Source organism: Pristiophorus japonicus, chromosome 16 (genome assembly GCF_044704955.1).
Source record: "Pristiophorus japonicus isolate sPriJap1 chromosome 16, sPriJap1.hap1, whole genome shotgun sequence".
Classification (NCBI taxonomy): Eukaryota; Metazoa; Chordata; class Chondrichthyes; family Pristiophoridae; genus Pristiophorus; species Pristiophorus japonicus.
The window spans coordinates 89,405,579-89,427,978 of NC_091992.1; the positions used below are offsets into that span (position 1 = coordinate 89,405,579).

At 40.9% G+C, this 22,400-nt stretch overlaps 1 protein-coding gene across 9 annotated transcripts in view; it reads right to left on the reverse strand.

The window, feature by feature from the left end:
• Nucleotides 1-17,351, reverse strand: part of myocd (myocardin) — a 144,497-nt gene extending 127,146 nt beyond the window's left edge. For 5 of the 9 annotated variants that reach the window (XM_070857552.1, XM_070857556.1, XM_070857549.1 and 2 more), the window contains exons 1-2: nt 17,050-17,351; nt 4,838-4,903 (exon numbers count right to left, since the gene is read on the reverse strand). In XM_070857552.1, the coding sequence (XP_070713653.1) occupies nt 4,838-4,903; nt 17,050-17,104 (121 nt within the window). In that variant the 5' untranslated portion in view covers nt 17,105-17,351. Of the gene's footprint in view, nt 1-2,537; nt 2,739-4,837; nt 4,904-17,049 lie in introns of those variants that run through there. The other 4 variants (XM_070857550.1, XM_070857548.1, XM_070857551.1 and 1 more) reach the window with 3 other exon arrangements.
• Between the last annotated feature and the right edge of the window lie 5,049 nt (nt 17,352-22,400).

The following is a 22,400-nucleotide window of genomic DNA, read 5'->3' on the forward strand; positions in this document are numbered from 1 at the left end:
ACTGTTTTCCGAAATTTCCGCCGGGTGGTTTTCCGCCCAAACCGATTAATACCGCCGAGAAACTGGGCGGAGATGCCGTGGAAAATCCAGCCCTTTGAATGTAATTTTTTTTTCAATTTACTGAGAAATTGACTACAGTACCACAATATAACTACCAAACGATTCTGTATATATATATTTTTAAAGAAATTGTCAATCATTTAAAATTGGGTTACTCACAGGTGGTGGATTGACACTGTGATTAAAAATGCTTATTTTTTATTGATAAGCCCATTTTCAGCTGTATTAATCAAACTGCACCTAGTTATCACTCTTAAATATATCAAGGAATATTTTTAGGAATTGTTTTTAATTACGTTTTCAAACGCTGCCTTATTGCACTGGTTCATGGCAGATTTTGCATTTAGCGATATGCAAATGAGTCTGAGCAGAAACCTGGGAGAAGAAAAACTTTCAAAAGGGGGTGCAATTTTGAACACAGTGTGTGCTCGGATCACCAATTGCCCCCAAAGTGGAAACTCTACCCCCTGGAAATTAAAAAGATTGCTTGAGATTTTAGTTCTAATTTAATTAAGGTAAAGTTGTGAGAAAGAAAAAAAAGAATTGCATTTATATAGCGCCTTTCTTGACCACCAGATGTCCCAAAGTGCCTTACAACCAATTAAGTACTTTTGAAGTGTAGTCACTGTTGTAATGTAGGAAACACAGCAGCCAATCTGCGCATAGCAAGTTCCCACAAACAGCAGTGTGATAATGATCGGATAATCTGTTTTTTTTAGTAATGTTGATTGAGGGAAAATATTGGCTGGGACACTACTCATCTTCAAACTAGTGCTATAGGATCTTTTACATCCACCTGAAAGAGCAGGCAGGGCCTCGGTTAAAGTCTTATCCGAAAGACAGCACCTCTGAGTGCCGCACTCCCTCAGCACTGCACTGGAGGGTCAGCCTAGATTTTTGTGCGCAAGCCTCTGGAGTGGGACTTGAACTCACAACCTTCTGACTCTATTATGTTTGTACTGTACCTATGAATGACTCCACGAGGCAATGTGTTGTACTCAAACTGTAGTGACCTTGGTCCTTTATTCCTAACTCCAGAGTGAGGCACAAGCATGGTGTGCAGCCTTTTATACAGCCCCTGCCACCAGGGCAGGAAACCCCGGTCTCCACCAGTTGCACCCTCTAGTGGTGCCAGCATATATATGCACAGTGTCTACACAGAGAGTACATCTATAGTCTATATACACAACAGACTCAGAGGTGAGAGTGCTACCCATTGAGCCTCTGATGCATGACATCGTCAAATGGTAACACGTATGAGGTGTAGATTATTCCCTGAAAAAGGAAAAATGGCTAGAAACGAGATGAAACAAACTTCCATATATCAATGGACTTTTCCACAGGTAATTGTTATTAAGTAATCTCTGTTCGGGTGAACCTTAATTGTTGTTTGATGAGGGGACTTTGCAGATTGGCAAGTTGAACCCAGCATTAAGTCTTCCATTTAAAAAAACATGGTTTTGTATTTGTTATGTTGTAGAGTGTGATGTATGGAGTTGATGGAGCTTACAGACATACGGGCTCCCCTGCCAATCTCCCACCTTCCACCCTCCGCAAATTTCAGCTCACCCAAAACACTGCTGCCCATGTCCTAACTCACACTAAGTCCCGTTCATTCATCACCCCGGTGCTCTCTGATCTACATTAACTCCCGGTGTGGCAACTCCTCGAATTTAAAATTCGCATCTGGTTTTCAAATCCTCCATGGCCTTGCCCCTCTCTAGCTTGTAACCTCCCTCAGCCCTACAACCCTCCGAGATCTCCGCACTCCTCCAATTCTAGCCTCTTGAGCATTTCCATCGCCCCAGCATTGCTACCCGTGCCTTCAGCTGCCTCGACCCTAAGCTCTGCAATTCCCGCCCATAAACCTCTCCCTTCTCTCTCCTCCTTTAAGACACTCCTTTAAAACCTACCTCTTTGACCAAGCTTTTGCTCACCTATGTGGCTCAGTGTCAGATTGTGTCTGAGAACACTCATGTGAAGTGCCTCAGGAGACGATGTTAAAGGTGCTATTTGTGCAATTTGTTGTTGTTGAATGAGATCAAACTTTGATTGCCCTTCACTCTCCAGGCCAGAATAATGGCTTTGATTTTTTTTTTATGTAATTGCCAAAATCAGACAGAGGTACAGACATTCTGGCTTTGGCTATAACGCTGATGGTAACTCATTAATTTTAACAGATTACCATCAGTATTATGACTGATAAATTTAGTCCTCCAGTTCCTGTACCAATTAGGGTACTGAGAGATTTTCTCTGCATTCCAAATGACTAGCTTTGTTTATATATGCTTTTTCTGAAGTGTTGTATGGAAATTTGATAACGATATTGCATCCGACATGCCACAATTCCCATGTCAAAAGTTGGCCCTCACACTTCTTGATTTACAAATATGACCAATGAGTCAGAACTCTGTGAGCAATAACAAAAATCAATCAATTAAAAAAAAATCAGAAATTGAATGACTCAAATTTCTAACCTTTAGGTCCGACGCCAAGTCACACACCATCTGGACTTGGAATTAAATCACTGTGCTTTCATTGTTGTTGAGCCAAAGTCACGGAATGTCCGACCTAACACCGTTGCAGTTCAAGGACAAGACCCAGATCCACTTTCTCAAGCCAAGTAGGGACAGGCAGTAAATATGACCATGTGACCAGCACCGACCACATATTGAAAACTAAAAAGTGACAAAAATCACTTAAAAATCTTAAATTTTTTTTTAAAAGCAGACATAGAAACGATGTTTACAAAAACGTTTGTCCGCCATTTTTCTCTTTCACAGCCTCATATTTCCAGGCCAGTAAGATTTCTAACATGGTAAAAGCAGAAAAATTACAAATTTCACAACATAATTAAACAGATCATAAAATTGTTTTTTTTGTCTGGGAGTATCTTCATTAACATTTTTACTTGGAAATCTGAGCCTCCCTCCAAAGCTGGGTTTGCAGTTGACATTCTTTCCACAGCTACAATTTGGACAACTGAAGGAAGTTACCAATTAAAGCCATGCCAGCAATTTTCAGGATACCACAAGCTGAGTGTGCAATGTGGAGGGTGTTTAGCGAAAGAGAGTCTTAGGCTACAGCCCTATGTGTGTGTTCGTTTCTCCAAATGATTTGAAAAAAAGCTGGAAGATTAACACTAGAATATTTTTGAGGAAGACTTATCCAGTGTTTAGCTTTTATTTCAGAGAAGAGATGGGGGAGCAATATGATTAGAGGACATGTACTTTTTTTTTTTTACACACTGAAAACTCAGAACCAATCTGTTTACATAAAGATGTGTTGATGCAGATGCAGTGGGTAAGAAAACATTAATTATATATTTTCCTCAAATCAATCAAAACCCATTTGCTTCGATCTGTGAACAGAGACCTTAGACACTACTTTTCAAATTCTTTCAATAGAAATATGCACATCCTCCCCTATTTCCATACAGCAACACTCCCACCGTACAACTTTCTCACAGCAGCACAAGCTCAGACTTGCTGCGAGCATCGCCACAGCAGATCCATCAGTATTGGTGTTAGGATGTGTCTATCACGCATGTATATATATATTTTTTTAAAAGAGACAGAAAGCAATTAGCCTCCAATTGACTTCAACATGCACCTACTCACAGTAATTAGACTATGTGGGCCTAAACAAGCAGGCAAGATCGAACAGAGCTCCATCTTAGCAGCAGAATAATACAGGGTTTGTTACATGGTCAAATGCCTCTGTTCCAAAAAAGTCTCTGACTCAATGTGAGCAATGCTGTGTGAAATCCGCTGGTAAGATATCTTAAAACTCTACCTAGGTATGAACCTCATTAATTATTTGCAGTTTTACAGAACAAACTGTGAAACTTTGAAGTCCACATACGATCACAGTCGACTTTTAACTGATTGAAATATTTTGATTGTGAATAAATGTTGATTGCAATGAACTTATTTATTTTAAAAACTCATTCTCAGGATGTAAGCCGCTGGCAAGGCCGGCATTTATTGCCCATCCTTGGTTGCCCCGAGAAGGTGGCGATACAACTGAACTGCTTGCTAGGCTACTTCAGGGGGCAGTTCAAAGTCCAGCCCTCCAGACTGCTGGTCCAATAACATAAGCGCTACGCTACCATAGCCCATATACCACAAACAAGTGACACAGTGGTTCTAAATGCTCGAGTTATTTTTCCACAAATGTATCCCTTATGTCCAGTGTAAGGAGTCTGCACGATTAATTATTTAATTGCTGAGAATATCAAGAAACTCCATTGTTTTTAGTAGTTCCTGGCAGGTCAGTTGAGCCATAATTTGTCAGTAACTCTGGCTTCTTCAGCAGACACACAGCAACTGTGCCTTGAGAATTCAGAGAAAAGCACCACATGCTCCAGAATAGCACTGTAATCTGCTGGCATAAGTGCAAGATAATGTTGGGCAAGATATGGCTCTTAAACAGAACATACCAGAGTACCAAACATGTGTCTCTCTCTTTAATTTTCAAATGGAATTTACTTTCCCCCTCCCTTCAAAGCAATTAGTTTGATTTAGTACATATTTTGTGCAGAAGTGCAGCTGAAGGGACTTAAAATGGCTAAAGAATATTTTTTTTGGTTCATCAGTTACATCTATGTTGCACTGAGTTCAAAGAGGTTACTTTGAGCTCAACTCTATTTACAGTATAACCAATGGTTAACAGTAGCTCCCTACTCGTTTTTTTTTAAGCATTTAACATAATTACATGTACATACATATATTATTTTGAAATGATGAAAGAGAAAGGAGGACCCATGTGTACTTACGTGGCATGATGCCTTGGTCTGCTAGCTGTTCGCGGGTTCGCCGTTGCTGGAGTCGGAGCTGGAGAACTGTGACAAAAACAAAATTTGCAGAGATCAGGAACCAAGCCCTCCATTATCACCATGAAGTGTGTTTGGTGCAAGTAGCAAGGGCCATTGGACTATGACACCAGAAGCTTGGGTTTGATTCCAATCAGGAGGTCATCCATGGTACCTGCTTGAGGTCAGCCACAGAGGCAGCGTGACACTTCAGGAAATGCATTGAAAGGCAAACAACAACTGCCATACCTACCGCTACTGAAAGGCCCCCCCCCCCGCCCCCCCACCCCCCCCCCCGCGTCAGTGTCGGAGGTTTTTCCAAAAATATGTTAATCTTTTGAGATTTTAATTCACATTTGCTGTACTTTTTGAAAAGCAACAATGTGTTCTGTCAGAACCTTATCTTCATAGCAATTTCTTTGACTATAACCTCTTGTTTCGATAGCAGGCCTATAGAAAATATATTTTATATTGTAGTCGCTGTATATCTGGCTTTTGCACGGAATAATACAGTATTAGTGTGTTAACAAGGCAGCAACACACCTTGGGGTTTAGGCAGCAAAAATAAACTGCAACAAAGCAACGATCAAACAGTTTTTAAATGTCATCTCAACCCCGAGAAAAGTTACTGCCTTGGAATACAGGCCAGTATATTATTTGATGAAGTATAGAGAGAGTCAACTCCCATTCTAGTTGTTGGTGAGCCAGCCGAGAATTGTGGAGAAAAGCATAGTCAGCAGCCTAATGCAACAACGTTGTGTGATTGGACAAATCATTTTACAGCACTGTTATGATTTTCACAAAAAAATTATTCCACTTCATGATTTGGCAACCAGGTAAATTAAGATTTATTTTACTGTCTTGAGTGGTGGAATGCACAATTTAGCAATAACTGCATATAAAACATGAACTCAAAACTTTAACGTAATAAAGGGAAAGCAAATCTGGTTAAAAATACAAGTTGACCAAGATTCTTTGCACTTTCCAATTCAGGCATATTCTCCCTTTACTTCCTCTTTGCCAAAAAGTTTCCATTGAGGAAAGGGCAATCAGGGTCATGGGTCGCCACAATTACCATCAATGATTGGCTAACAGGAGGTGCATTTGCAATGAAGCAAACCAGCTACTTGCTTCGTCAGCTAGTTCTTCATCGATGTTTTGGGCTGCGACCAGTCGGCACAGCACCATTCCTTGTGCACTTCAGTTGTTGCTGAAAGGCAATATGAATGTGCATACAAGTGGTTGGACATCGAGAAAGAATGCTACTGCTGCTGCCCGTGTTTGACCTGACGGTGCTGGTGGATTGGCAGAAAGAAGCGGATATCAAGACTTGTACATTTAAAAAACAAAAAATGCATTAAACACCTGAGATTAATACAACTTAAATATATGGACAATAAGATTCAATACTGGTCTGACTGGCCTCCAGGAAGTACAAACAGGGCACAATTTCTAGCAAGGCTAGTCTGGAAATCAACCTTTGAGGTCAGAGAGGCACAGTATTGCCCAACCTTCTTAAAGGCCACATAGTCATTGAATTTTATAGCCTGGGGGTCATTTCAGACACTAGCAAGGGATACAGTAGGCGTTTTGTGTACAGCTGCATTTATTCAGCAAGGGCCCCCTCATAGTCTGGGCATTTCTGTGGTTCAGGAATGCAACCACAGGTTTTATGTAGGATATATGTGGGTGTGTATTGTCTTTCACTTATTTGTAGAAAATGCATGACAGTAAACCCATAAAGTCTTTGTGAAGAGAAGTGTAGATCATGTTTTTTGTGGGAGAATGAACACTATTTCAATTAAGTTGAACATAAAATATTTAGGCTTATAATACTGTACTGAGGAAGTGCAGAATTATCCATTTGGATGAAACGTTAAACTGACACTCTGCCTGTTATATGGAATTATAAATCGCACAGCGCTATTCAAAGAATAACGGAGTTCTTGGATGTCCTGGCTGTAATGTATGCACCTGTGAATATGCTCACAGGTTATTGTTTAACTGTTTCTACAAAATAGTTGTAGAGCTGTTGAATTGTGAGTGGCTTAGCTCATCATGTGATGTTCACAAGATTCAATAAAATCCCAGTCAGTTGGGTCTATGTCATCCACAATGAGGCATGCAGTTGTGAGCCTAGTGGATGAACTGGTAACGTGTAGTGTGATTGTTAAACCTTTGTTAATAAACCAACTAGTTCTTAATAGCAATGTGTTGCTATGAATTCTTAAGCAAAGAACCCATGAAGCAAATACATTACACTGGCCATGATTTCTCCCTCAACCGATACCACCATTCATCTCACCGTTCTTTGTGGGAGCTTGTCAGATGCAAAAATGGCTGCTGTGCTTGCCAGCTTTGCAACAGTGGCGAAACTTCAAAAATAATTCCTTTTATGTGAAGTGCTTTGGGACTCCTGGGAAATGTGATAAGGCACTAAACTAATGCAAGTTATTTAGTTAACTAGATGGCCATGTCTTTGCAATAGTGTGATATGCCCTCTAGTGGGCTGGCCAAGAACCAACAAAACACTCATATGGCAGACAAGGTTCAAAGGTTAGATCGAGATGGTCTGTGACCGGGCCACTTCAGAATTTAAAAAAATGATAGTAAATTAACTTACAAAAAGATCAATTTTAATATTCCTCATTTCACTTTTTTTCTGATTTTGTCACGTTAACTGAAAAGTGTGTAATGTAATTACTGTTAAAATCTGACACTTGAATCAAACTTCCCCCCACCCCAAAAAAAATCAAAAGGACCATTAAAGTATTTAAGAACCAACCTTACTATCCACGACAACAGCTGCGTACAAATTTGAAGAAATGTGCTTTTTTTGAAGACAAACAAAAAGCACACCCTTGCAATATATCGTTAAAAACAGGATGCGCAATTATAAACACGTATTTTAAACAGAATCACGACAGTGTGTGGTCCCAGCAGAGAATGTGAAGTAGAACAAAAAAAAATGAACACCGAGAGGTCAAACACTGTCACATCGCAAAGATAATTCCCAGTCGTGCTATGCAGCATCTGTATTCCAATATTAAACTCTTGTAAGAACCTGTTTAGCTTTTATTTGCCTCCCTCTTCAACGGCCATTCAGAAATGCTAATGCCAACGCACTATGTCTATCTCATTCAGGTAGCTAGTGTGCACTTAATACAGATGTTGCTTTACTGCTGTCGAACAGTTAATTGCCTCCAGTGGGCACAGAATGTGTCACAAATTTTAGAATTAGTGACTTTTATTTTTAAAGATGGTACAAGTTTTGCATAAACAAATCTAAATGGTGAATTCAAAGGAAGCATACAGCCTGGATCCTATCTGTTACTGAACCACCAACGCCCAATAATAGAAGCCATAACTTGTTGGGAGACTAACGACTAGAAGCAGTACAAGCATTTAGTAGCAACCCGGAGTGCACGTCAATTCAGTTCAACTGCAAAAAAAATGAGAAGCCGCTAAGCTTAAAAAAAAAGCCAAGTAAAAATAATAAATTCAATACCTCCTTTTAACCCATGAGAGATGAAATAGGAGTGAATATGACAGCTACCATCCTGGTCTCCGTGCATTTTGTAAGGTATGATCCCTGAAAGGTTGTCTTGCCTCTCTGCGGCATAAACCATGCTTAATTTCATGAAGGGTCAAAGCCCTACAAGAGCCCGATTGTAGCCAAGTGTTGTCGGAAGCCCCAGGTCCCCATACTTCCGAGTGTTTCCTTTAGAAACCAAAATGAATGGGCAGGGAATCTCCGATCAGACTGTGAGCTCATTCCCAGCACACCCTCCAGCACTGTGGACCTGTAATAAAGCTTTTAGCATTCATGTTGGAACCTGTGTGAAATATTTCCTCACAAGTCCCGGCTGTTCCTTTGGCCACAGGGCTGAACTGATGAAATGAAGTCTTTGGGAAATTGCATTAAAAATTAAACCCTTTAGACGACAGGCTGCAAGTTAAACTTTAGAGTGAAGTGCTGTGGCCCCTGGATCTGACCAGATGATTTATACACAACTGATCAAATTAAGCTGATAAAAATAGGACCACCAGTTGTATGCTGTGAATATATCTGCCAAGCAGTTGCACCCTGGGTGAAAGTGAGCAACTTGGTCACCCAGCTGAAAACTGTGCACAAATGATACCCTGTTGTTGCTTTTGCCACTGGTGCTATATTACTGTTACTCCTGTGACAGATGTTTGCCAGAAAGAAAAAAGGCAGTATATTCAGTTCTACTGCAGTCATTGGAATTGACAATCAGGTAGGGCATATAGCGGGTGGTCGATGTGATACCCCCTTTGTTAGCACCATTGATCAAGACGAATCTCTACCCCTTTAAGTTTTTAAAATAACATTTTTGCCCTGCACAAATTTGCATTAATCCTGCCTATGACTTTTTAATAAACAAAACTACTATTTGGAGTAATTGATACAAAGCATAATTTAGCAATGACTATGTAAAGAGCTTTTATACGCACTTGTTAATGAGCACTGCGTAAAGGCTATGTGCTTAATCCTGTGATGTCACAATTCTGGGATTTATATGAACAATAATAGTTGTGGTTAAAACCCTTTAAAACTAGTCCCGATCCTCTAAAAAATCAAATGTCTGGATTTATTAATGTTTGACTTGTCTTGATGTTTCCACTCTCCATCGTTTTTAAAGTTAATTTTCTTATTTTTAAGTTTCCTCAAGCCCATCTGAAATGCTGCGCAGGTGACCTGCTCTCAGGTCTCCGTCAACGTCACAACAACGTGGATGTAAGTAGCCTTGGCTGACATGTGTCCTTGTTTCCACCTCCCTGTGTGAAAGCTTTCTCTCACCTCTAGACCTTGATTAGGATTCAGCAGACATAAAAGGAATGGAAATTGTTCTCTTGCGTATCGAAGATTGAGGGGTGATCTGATCAAGGTGTTTAAAATGTTAAAAGGATTTGATAGGGTAGAACATAAGAATTAAGAGCAAGAATGGGACATTCAGCCCTCGAGCCTGCTCCGCCATTTAATAAGATCATGGCTGATCTTCTACCTCAACTCCACTTTCCTGCACTATACCCATATCCCTTGATTCCTTAATATCCAAAAATCTATTGCTCCCTGTCTTGAATATACGCAATGACTGAGCATCCACAGCCCTCTGGGGTGGAGAATTCCAAAGATTCACCAAATTTTGAATGAAGAAATTTCTCCTCATCTCAGTCCGAAATGGCCAACCCCTTATTCTGAGACTGTGACCCCTGGTTCTAGGCTCCCCAGCCAGGGAAACATCCTCACTGCATCTACTCTGTCAAGCCCTGTAAGAATTTTGTACGTTTCAATTAGATCACCTCTCATTCTTCTAAACTCTAGAGAATATAGGCCTAGTCTACTCAATATCTCCTCATAGGACAATCCCTATAGATAGAAAAACTATTTCCTCTAGTGGGGCAATCAAGAACGGGGAGATTTTATCTTAAACTTAGAGCTAGCCCATTTAGGTTTGAAATTAGGAAGCACTTTTTCCACACAAAAAGTAGTAGAAATCTGGATGGGCTTGGTGGAACAATTAGAGCTTTCAAGACTGAAATCGATAGATTTTTGTTAGGGAAGGGTATCAAGGGCGATGGAGCAAAGGTGAATAAATAGAGTTGAGGTACAGATCAGCCGTGATCTAATTGAAGGGTGAAGCAGGGTCGAGGGGATGAATGGCCTCCTCCTATTCCTATATGTTACAGATCCTACAGTAAATGAGTTATATAAATACACAAATCAACACAGAAAGGTTGTGTTTTGAAAACTGCAAAATAAAACTGAAAGTTTCCGAGATGGAAATACTGTGCCAGCCCCACACTTAGGATGCTCTCCTAAACTGGAGGCTCAGTCACATTACTAAAACAGTCTCTCTCTTGCGAGAAAGAGACAGAGTTTTATTCCGCATCCTACTCATTAAAGTAACTGACACGAAAGCACTTCATGCTGACAGTGGATGCATAGTGAAAGGATGTTCCAATCCCATCGCTCACTTCAATAAGCATGAATATACCAGAAAATTTAAAAAGAACTCTGAAAACTTCCAATCCTGCACCTATCCCACAATGTGGTGGTCGTATGAATCAATCGTTATCACAGCTGGAGTGTAAATCCCAGCGACTCCAGAACCAGCACAAGACATCAGCAGTCCTTTCCACCAACAGTAATTGCACAGAATGCTAACTAATGGTGCAAGGCCACTATGATGGATCTTGAGCGCAACATTGAGATAAGATTTTGGCACATTTGATACACAGCCAATGTAGTCACAATTGGGACGGTGCTTTTCAACAGTGATGGTGCTTTTCAAACACTTACTGTATTTCGAATCACAGGTTTGTTGGCAGTAAATAATTAGCGATCTTATTCTAAGAACATAAGAAATAGGAGCAGGAGTAGGCCATACGGCCCCTCGAGCCTGCTCCACCATTTAATACGATCATGGCTGATCCAATCATGGACTCAGGTCCACTTCCCTGCCCGCTCCCGATAACCCCTTAATCCCTTATTGGTTAAGAAGCTGTCTATCTCTGTCTTAAATTTATTCAATGTCTTGGCTTCCAAGTTTTTAGAGTTCTTTTTAAATTTTCTGGTATATTCATGCTTATTGAAGTGAGGCAGAGAATTCCACAGATTTACAACCCTCAGAGAAGAAATTCCTCCTCATCTCAGTTTTAAATGGGCGGCCCCTTATTCTAAGACAAGGGGCATCAACTGGCTACAAGTAGAAAGAAAAGTAAAATGGTGCCTTTGACAATTAAAGAGATGCTTTCTAAAGCTAGATTGCATGTATCATTTTTTTTGCACCATTAGCATTTTCAGTAAGAACGTTATTCTGTACCTCGACAGATGGCTGGGATGTGGAATCATTCAAGAGGAGTACAGGCGTGGTTGTTTAATTAAAACCAAGCAGCTGCCAAGAAATCTTGTTGTTACAGCTCACCCTGATTGTTACCTTTCAAACCTTCCTGTGCATCACCCCTTCTTTTTAAATTAACATTTTGTGCTGTTTATTAATGTAGTAGGTTGTATATATAACTGTAGTTACAATTATGTTATCTACAACTGCATTGGCGACAGAGTATACCACAGTACGGTGTGATGTACTATAACTTGCTCACCTCTTAAGCTATGGGTTTCCATTCTATTCCTTATTATGAAGCCTTTTCTTTTCCCTTTTTACTTTCCCATTTTGTTCATACGTGCCTGAACTGCTCCCAGCCATACCTCATCTGAGAGGGTGAGTCAGTCACAGAAGCTTTAGGAATTCCATTTTTTGGCTTTGCCAATTGCAAATGCAGATCCATGGAAAGCCCTGCCTTGCTACCAGATTTCTATTGCTAGTCGGGGTGCTGCATAGTCACCAATTTTTTTGTTTTGTCAGGTGTCAGCCATGGCTCAGTTGGTAGCACTCGCGCCTTCTTTATATTCTCCTCCACATGCATAGTTCGCTCTATGTTTGGAAGGTTGGGAGAGCCCAGCTCCTACATTCAGCATAGTTTCTGTATTGTTAGGTAAAGCAATTTCTTTGCGCAACAAGGCAGTTTTGCTTGCAATCCCATGATATCACGCTCAAATCTCACCAGAATTTGCCATTTAAAGTGCACGAAGCCAGCATCTCCTGACCACTTTCCAACAATCCCTGCAGGAAGTGTGTGGATACTGGGTGACGATATGACCCAGCATAGCTCTGCTGTCATCCTGACTCATGCAGGAAAATCTGGCAATACTCATTTCTAGGGCCCCCACGTAAATAACAGCCACTTGGGTGAGGTACTGGGAGGGAGTCCAGTACCCACGGAATGTATCCCAGCAAAATGGAAATAGGGAGAGAAAATTAGGGAAAGAACATACATTAAGCATGCTTCATTCGCTTTTGGTGCCAATCTCAGCCTTGTACCTTTCAGTATAAAAGCCCTAAAGAGCTGCTCCATGCTCAACATGCCAGGAACCCAGCTTTAATTCTGTAGGAAAGGACTGACCCATACAGTTATTTGTTTATGGCTTGTAAAACTAGTCCCCTTCCCAATGACAGAAGTAAGTGATTTAAAAAATTTTTTATTGACCCTTGATTCCTTTCTTTTTTTTTAAAAACAGAAGTAAAATATACATTGCATCAATATCTTTAAATGCATACACATGAGATTCTGAGTGACAGGTTGGCACAATGGGTTACCCCATTGTGCTTTCATCTCGGTGATCTGGATTCAAATCCAAGAGGACTGATGGGCCAAAAGGAACCAACAAACGAGTTTGGGCAGTTTCAGCCAAGCGTCTGATGGGCACGGGGTCCCGTGTAAAATGTTTAACCTGTCTTTCTCGTTCAAATACTGACTGACGTGCAGTGAGTTTCCAACACTTTGTTTTTAAGCTGCCATATGCTTGGATTTCAGGGGTTTAATGAACCGAGACAAATTTTGGTTCCTCTCATAACAACAATGGCATTGACCAATTATTTTTCTTATTGTTGATGCAAAACTGGTTAAGTTGCCACGCGGGTTGGTGAATAGTTATAACCATTATCCATTAACCTGCACACGGATGTGCAGGGATGTATGAGCTTCCAATAATTCCATTTGGCACCTAGCGATTCAGCAAAATTCAAATTACGTCAACTTAATTTTTTTTTTAAAGCATACATGTCATTCCACTTGTCTCAGTTCTTTAAACCACTGGGATTGAAGTGAGCTTTGATTTGGGGCTGGCTTTTAGGTTCCTTGCAACACAAGGACATCCTCATTTTCAGTCCCAAGAGCTGTCACCACTTGCCGCTAACCATAGTTCTGCACAGAAACATTGATTAAAGTGGGGTTAAGGCTATGAATGTAAAATTTTCTACCAAGCTCGAATCACAGCCAAAAATAGAGTGAAAATGCAGAATGATCTGAAAATTCAGGCACAGAAGGGGAGTTAATTAAAAAAACACAGATACCAACCACATTTAAATTGATACTTGGATAAATTCCAGTTTTGTTCACCTTGTGTGCCATTGGGATAACAGGCTGACTATTTGGGTCTTAGTCAAACTACATTTAAAGTGGGCAGTTCAACAAAATATATATACTGGATCAGGGTGCGTATTAGTGCAGTAAAGCTTAGTTTGTAGACATATACCAACAGGTTGATGTCAGATGTTTTAGATGTCACCATGTCAGCATCAGTGCTGGCTGGAAACAATAAAGATAATAGGAAGTTACTGTGGAGATTCACACTAGCGCATTCTGATGTTACACTGGTAAATTCTAGACGTGGGATTGTACTTGAGACTAACGTCGCAAACGGGATGATGTTTTCAGAGTATATTGGACTGAAAAAGATTTTCTATAAAAACACAACAAAAATAAGCATAAATGAGCTGGCGAGTTACAGGGCATCAAACTGTTCAAGTTAAGCTTATGTTCTGAGAAAAAAAAAACTTTGCAAAACTTATACTGTCAAATTGAAACTAAATTCTAATCCCTATGTTATAGTTCAGAAGTTGTATTTTTCCAATCCCGTCACATATACAACAGTTATATACACAACTTGACATTTCATACCTGAAATGAGTTAAAGATTATAACCTCACTATTTAATTATATGGATCAATGATTATTAATTGTCCATAGCCAGTGTGATGAGAAAGATAAATCAATTATCATAATAAAATAAGTGGGTAGAGAACAAATAAGTAATTCTGAGATGTATGAACTAAAGTCCAACTCTGCTGATCAAAAATGTATAGCATATTTTATGAAATAATATATTTTGATTTTGTTCAAAGCATTTTAAGAGGTTACTGCCAGAATGCTGCTGGCATATACTGCAGGAACCCTGATTAAAATAATCTTGGAACTGCACAAATCAGTCAATAAAATAACCCAATTAGTCCATAACTATAATGACCAGTTTTAGTGCTATTTATTCAAATTGGGTCAATTGATCATATAATCAATTAATTATGAAAGAGACTAATATTCTAAGAAAGATTTGTCCTGAGACAGAGTAAAGGTGGCAATGATTAATTTGTTTTCTGGTACAAAGTCTATCCTATTACCATCCAATAACTAAAGGGCATGAGCACTAACTCCTGTTGTAAACACACAATCTGACAGCTGACAGCCCCACATTCAGTTCAATGATGCAGAACTGTGTAGCACAGATCATAGAAATATGCGGTTAAAGACAAGTCAGTCGCACAGCAAGATAAACCAGCATTTGGAGCTTTTTTTAAAAAAAGGCACATATGTGACTTTTACTGTTCTATGAATCAAAGTCGAAATGATAAAACCTATTTAATCGACCGGCCACATAGATACTTTAAGCTGTAATGTTTTGTTGTGTCATCCCACAGTTTACTCTTAACCCATGTGCTGCTGCTGGATGCACTGTAGTGGTGGCACTTGTAGTGTTTTGATAGTCTTACCAAAATATGAGAAAGCTGCATTAATATACTTTAAAGTAGTGCATGTTTTCATTTTAAGAACAATTGTACATCATGAATGTTTGTGCAGAACATAAATATTTAATAGAAATCCCTTATTCGGCAAAAACTCCTATATGATGGCAGCTTTCTGGTTCACAAGTATTCACGGAGCAGTATTGTGCCATTATCTACATGCCTTGCTCACTGTGAGGGTTGTTACCCATGCAGGGTTGATCTTCATAATTTTATATCTTTTTTAAAAAGCAACACAAAGAAAATCAAAACCTGCATTATTTTGAAATGCAGGAAAAAAATGAAACATTCTTGCTGAAAGCAGAATCATGAATGAAATATGCAACGTCAAATTCAATTATAATTTGTTTCAGGAAGGTGGCAGTGTTGTCACAATGTTGAAGAGCTACACTGTTACAATTTTCATACAAACAGACAACAAACAAATGCTGGCAACATTAATTAAACACATGTACAAACTAGTAATTCCTGAAGATAATCTATTGGCATTTTTGTTTTTGACGAAAGACAATGGAAGTACACAAAACGTTACACTTTAGTTAATTAAATAGGTCACGGTTCGCAAACACACAAATAAGTTTTAAGCAAACTAAATAATGATCCATTTGCTTAAATTACATGATTTTAATTGATCAACTCTCAGGACAACACAAGTACATTTTGATATGCATAATTTTGTCTCACATTTATAACCACTGAATGTCTAACAAGTGCACAAACCCATTTACCTCCAATGTAATGTTTGAAACAGAGCTAAATTGTGACATTTATATGAAGGTTAAAGCCTAAAAGTGTCCAATGGGCTTTGCACGTCCACTTGTGCAAATATCTGCTACCAAAAGGAAAAACCTTGAAATGCTGGTACTGTGAGATGGTTTTTATTACTGAGTGAAGGTCAGTCAAAACCAAAGACACAATGCGATGGTTTTCCACTGTTTGCCAGCAATTGTAAATTGGTTTTCAAGGACACATTAACAGTGTTGCTGATTTTATTCTGTTCTACTCCGGCACTGTCAACAGGCACATTAGGAGAATCTCTTGTGCTAGCTGAAAACATCTCAGAGGCTTTAGGTTCAGAATCAGCCTCAATCAAACAAACAGCAATAATTACCAAGCAAATAAGCGCGAGAAGGTCAGAAAGAGATTAATTCTCTAGTTACACCATGGTAAATATATAAATGATTGATTTTCATCTTTTTTTTACAGCTAGCTTTGGACAGCAGGTAAGTAAATACGTATTGTTGTAGAAAAGGTGACAATTATAAATAACTTACAGACCATGAACAGTCACCTTTTTATTGCAGTTTGGGAAAGACCCACACAACATCAGCACCTAATATTACAACCAGAAGTAGATTGGTATCAAAATGTTACGTTTTGAATTCCCTACAGGTTGGATGTAGCTATTGCTGTGAATGGTCTGTTCTGCAAAATCCAAGAGACTAAACGAAAACTGAAATAAGTAACAAGCAAATGAGAAAAAGCAAACAGAAAATTAAGAGAATACAACTGCACATAAACTTTGCTGGAAAGTAATGCAATCCAGAATGAAGCTCACTTGACATCAGACTGAAAGTATTTAAAAGAATGCAGTCACTATATAAACTAATGTATCATGTCTTCATTCTAATGGAGTGCTGGAGTCAAAACTAGGGTTTAAAAATAACGTATGTACACTTTCAAATTTACAGCAAAAGTACTTGTAATGCAGCAAGTTATATTCTGCCTTACCTGATCTGAACTTGCTTCGGATCAGCAGAGAATGTTCTGAGCCCAAAAGTGTCATGTTGATAGTTAAGACACAACAGACAATTCCAGTAAAATCGGCCAAGACCAGTAGAAGCTGTCCTCTTTGACCATAAATTGCCTCAGATCAAAAAAAAAGTAACTGGCCACTGCAAGTGAGAAATAAGAATTCGTCCAAAAAAAAGTTTCTCTCTCTCACACACACACACACACAGATACGCTACTTGGTTGCTGTGCTCTTGCAGCAGGGGTAGCTGTGTGCAGCGAGAAACTTGTGAAAGGCTTTTGGTCCCATGCACCCCCCCCCCCCCCCTCCCCCGTCTAGCAGGCAGCAACGGATTACACTGCACGGCGCTGCACTGGGAAGGACTAATTAACGTGCAGCCAGCCGGGACCCTCCTACCACGGAGGGTTTTACTATCATCATCATCACCACCACCACCACCACAGCGTTCTTGGCTCCTCGCAAGCCTGTGCGAGGGACTATCAGTTTAAAGACTTTGGAGCTGATGATATCTGATCCTGGAAAGTGCCCGTGGCAGCTCGTCAAGTCGAGGAGGGGAAGGCCGGCCCTGGACCGTCTCGTACTGTTGACTTCCAACGCTCAGCAGCAGTTGTCACAGGACTTCTGTTCCTTTAGTCCCCCCTCGGGGGGGGGGGGGGGGGGGGGCATCGGAGTTGCTCTTTGTCGGTGGAACACCGCAACTCCCGGAGAATGACTAAACTAAGAAGGCAGTCACTTGAATATGGTCACATTCAGTAACTGTGCTGGTTCCGATTGCTGGACAAGGATAACCAGTTGTTTGTGGCTTTAGAATGTGGAATATTGACAGTCTTTAATTGAACGGGGTCTGTAACTTTTAATCAACTACAGAAGGGGTATTAAGGGGCCCTTAGACACAAACTTTTCACCGTGAATATCTCCATTATTGATACAAAAAGCAATTTAAATGCACCACCAACTTTCTGATGCATTTAAAAAAAATGTAATTTAGTCCAATTAAACAGCTTCATTAAGCGCAGGGTGAATTACCGTTAAAAAACGTTTTATCTATACTTTGGTCACATTAAACTATGTATGTTACCGTTTTCGATTAATTAAAATATATAATTTTTAAAAAAGCACACGGCAGACTGAACGCGAGGTGGCGTCCTATTTTGGCTATTTTCTTTCGTTTTCCACCCAGGTCCCTGAAGGCTGTGTTTGGGAGAGAGGACAGCTGGGAGTGCACCAAACCACTGACTCTCCGGCTTTACATACACATGGACAGAGAGATAGATGGACCCAGCGAGATGTGAAGCCATTCATCAAACAGACGCCTGCTGGGTCCTGCACTGTACACCACATCACACATTCATTCCCAGCACAGGGCGCGGCGCAATGATATGAAATCCTGCCCCGGAGTGGGGTTCACGGAGAACCGAAAGACAATGTACAAAGAATTTGTCACCTCGGCACTGTCAGGCTGTTGAGGGATTTAAGCATGTTTTTGAAAAATTACCAGCACGGAGGCAGCCGGAGATTAATAGTACAGCGGAAATGTAATTTGTGGGTTCACAGTTAAGATTAAATATATATACACATATATATGTTTCTAAACATATTAATGTATATATTTGCAATTATGTACACATAGACATGTATGAATAGATATATAATATACATAGATATGAATATATATAGACTATATATTATATATATATATATATATATATATATAGAGAGAGAGAGAGAGAGAGAGAGCTTTTATGCTTAAACCCGAATGAATTCAGTCTACAATTGCAGTCTTAATGCACATCGGGTTCGATTCGCACCATTGCTGTAGTTACCATTACAGCCTGAATTCGATGTTGATAACAGGGTAAAGTGAAGTGAGATTCCCTGGAGGAGGGAGCCTCGCTCTGCATTGCTCCGGAATCACTCCAGATCTTTACACCCCGATTTACACTCTGGCTGCAATGCAACAAAAAAAACCCTCTTTTGGCTTTGGACCAACATGTAGAATGTCAGTGCACCGTTAGACTGAAACTACCCATCTGACAATACAAACTGCAGCAGGGGGAATTTGAGTGCTGGCCTCAATTTAAGCGCCAGCTCTACAATTCATTTTATGCCTCTGAGGAAAGCAATGTTTGGCTTTACATCAATGTAAAATAGTGGTATTATTTAGGTGTAAAGTTGCTCAACTGATGATGGGTCGGCATGTTAGCGCTTGGTGAGAGACCAGCTGAAGGAACTGCCCTCACCGCACTTCAGCGCTCGGGTTGAAGTAAAATGTGCAAACGGGGGTCACCGCCTAAGTTACGGCGGCAGAGCAGAAGACCCAAGAAATTCACTCCTTGGAGTTGTTAGCCCCACAATGATCTGAGCGGCTCCCCCGTTTCAAAGCGGTATCTGCAATGTAACTGTGCCCTTTATTGTGATTTCAACTTTTAAAATCCTTGAATCAATCCCCATTTCAACATCCACACACCTTGCACCACAACTGTAGAGAAAGCAGGTTCATACCATCATTTGTCCCGAGGATGGTATAAAATGGAAAACCTGCCCCGCAACTCTCAGACCTATCTGCCTGCTCATAAAAACAGATGCACAGCACTGTTCAGCCACTGTGCTCACTGACGTACATTGGCTCCTCGTTAAGCAACACCGAGGGAGCGAAATTGCTCTGCACCAGGATTGGGGGCGGTAACCATCTGGAGTCGGGACGGTCTGGGTCCCACCCCCGAATTCGGCTTACCGCCCCTCAAAGGAAGCGAAGCGCAATCTCACGCGCTCCACTTCCTTTGGGGGCAGTTACTGGGGGCAGTGGGGGAAAGTGCGACGCAGATGCTCCACGTAGTGCTGACATGCTTCAATGCCCCTCCCCTTTGCTTAAAGGAGGGTGGCCGCTGTGCACTCTATAAGGCCTCTGATCACCTCCACTAGGCCAACAGGGCCGCATGCGACCGGGCCTGCAGCCCAGCACCCAAAACGGAGTGCGGTGCTGCACGATGGCGGCCCGGACCTCACTAGAGCCGCAGTCCTAGAGTCAACCCGAGAGTCAGCAATCAAAAAATGATGGCGACCTGGAGTATTGGCGCCCACCCCTTTAATGAACGCCCCGAGAACGGATCTCCGCCAGTTTCTCGACCCACGGGGCAATTTCCTCCATGGGGCGCTGAGGGGTCGCTGCGCATGGTGATGACATCATCGTTGGTGTTGCGCGGCACTCTAACGCGGGGGGGGGGGGGCGGAGGCACGGTGCTGCTGTGACAGTGCCTCCACAAACTCCTGGGCAATTTCGCAGGAGGTGGTAGCACCCCGCTTCCCTGGGCGAAAAGTCTCCTCACTTTAGCACCTTAACCCCCGTAAACTTTTAAATTCTCAACCTTGTTTACAAATCCCTCCATGGCCTCGCCCCTCCCCATCTCTGTAATCTCCTCCAGCCTTACGATCCTCCGAGATATCTGCGCTCCTCCAATTCTGGCCTCTTGCATATCCTCGATTTTAATCGCTCCACCATTAGTGGCCGTGTCTTCAGCTGCTGAGGCGCTAAAATCTGGAATTCCCTCCCTAAACCTCTGCCTCTCTTTCCTCCTTCAAGACGCACCTTAAAACTTATCTCTCATCTGCCCATATATCTCCTTGTGTGGCTTGATATGAAACTTTGTTTGGTAACATTCCTGTGAAGCGCCTGGGGGCATTTTACTACGTTAAAGGCATGGAAAAATGCAAATTGTTGTTGTCAAGAAATACTACTTAGGATCAAACAATGTCTCTTTCCTGACCGGATTTCCAGGGCAAATAAATTAGGGTTGCCAACTCTCTAGGATTGTCCTGGAGTCTTCAGGAATTAACGATTAATCTCTCGGACACTGGAGAAAAGTCATAGGAGCATTAAAAAATGTGTTTTTTTTTCATTTTCTTTAAACACTTGGATGTATTATTCTAAAAATATTGCAGAAGGTTAAATAAGACTGTTTGACTGACAGTCACGAAGAATCCAATATGGACACAAAGAGCCTGTTCACTTTCCAATCATGTGGGAAGGCGATGCTTCATGAGGATGGACATGTCGGGTGACCAATGGCGGGAGTGTGAGGGGTGGGGCGGTTGGAGGCAGGAGGTCATGTGATTTAAAAACTCCAGGAATATGTCCAGAGTTCCCTTTAAACTGCGTGGCTGCGCAGCGCTTGGAAAGACCTGCTCAGCCGGCTCATCTGTTTTTAAACGCAAACATTATTGAATGGCTGTGCAGCCTGTTAAAGGAGCCACGTGGTCCCAAAAATTACAGGGATCATTGATTAGTAATCCTAAAATGAATGGACATTAGGCTCTCGGAAAATATTAAGTGACCCTCTACTGAAGAGGTAAGAATTCGATGAGGTGGGAGCTGGGGTGGCGTTATGCCATTGGAAATGGGTGCTGGAGGTGAAGGAGGCCAAAATAATTACCTTGGGATGTGCTATCTCTGATACTATGGTCATTGTGATTACTCCATTTTTGACCAACAATTAATTATCCTGTTTTGTTTCCATGAAATGTTTGCTAACGACATCAAAACCTCAACAGATGGAAAGGAACAAATGATGGCCACAATCTATTTCAGAAATAGACACCAATGTATAGTGATATAAAGGCGCTATGAATGGCTAAGCCAAGATAAAATATTGCCCTACTCAGCCCCTGATACCTCGGAGTAGATATACCACACTGTGTAGTATAGACAGACCAGAAAAGTGAGAGTCTGATCTCCACTGGGTTGGCAACGGACTAATGATAACTGAACTCAGTACATTTGGATGAGTGCGGTTTCCAATTCCAGATTGTTATCCAGCCTTGAAGTAGACCCCATAAAGACAGGATTGGGCTTTACTGTGTTGGCCCTTTCCTCACAATTATACAGCGTGCCAACACTGTCTAGACTCAAGTATGAATAATGGTCACTTGTTTTAAACACGTGAGGGTCACTGCTGCTTGAGGGACCATACTCCATGCATGAGTCATTGGCTTCAAAAAAAAGAGGAAGGGAGGGCAGAAAAGTGATGAGAAAATTGGATGAGGAAAAACGATCTTGCTACAAGCTATTCTTAAAGGAACACATGAAGTAATGAAGTACTTAAAGAACAGCGTGTGATAAAGATATATGTGAAAGTTACGAATATGCAATTAGCGTCAATGTGAAGTGAAGCACACTAGACGGTTCATTTTGATGCCAATACAAATTAAATCAGATGTGAAATATTTTCTTTTAAATAGGTTAATGTTTATGTATTAGTCTGTTTAAGACCTGAACATGTATGTAACCTGAGATGCAGTGCAGTTTCATACTCTTCTGCTCAGTGTCAAATGT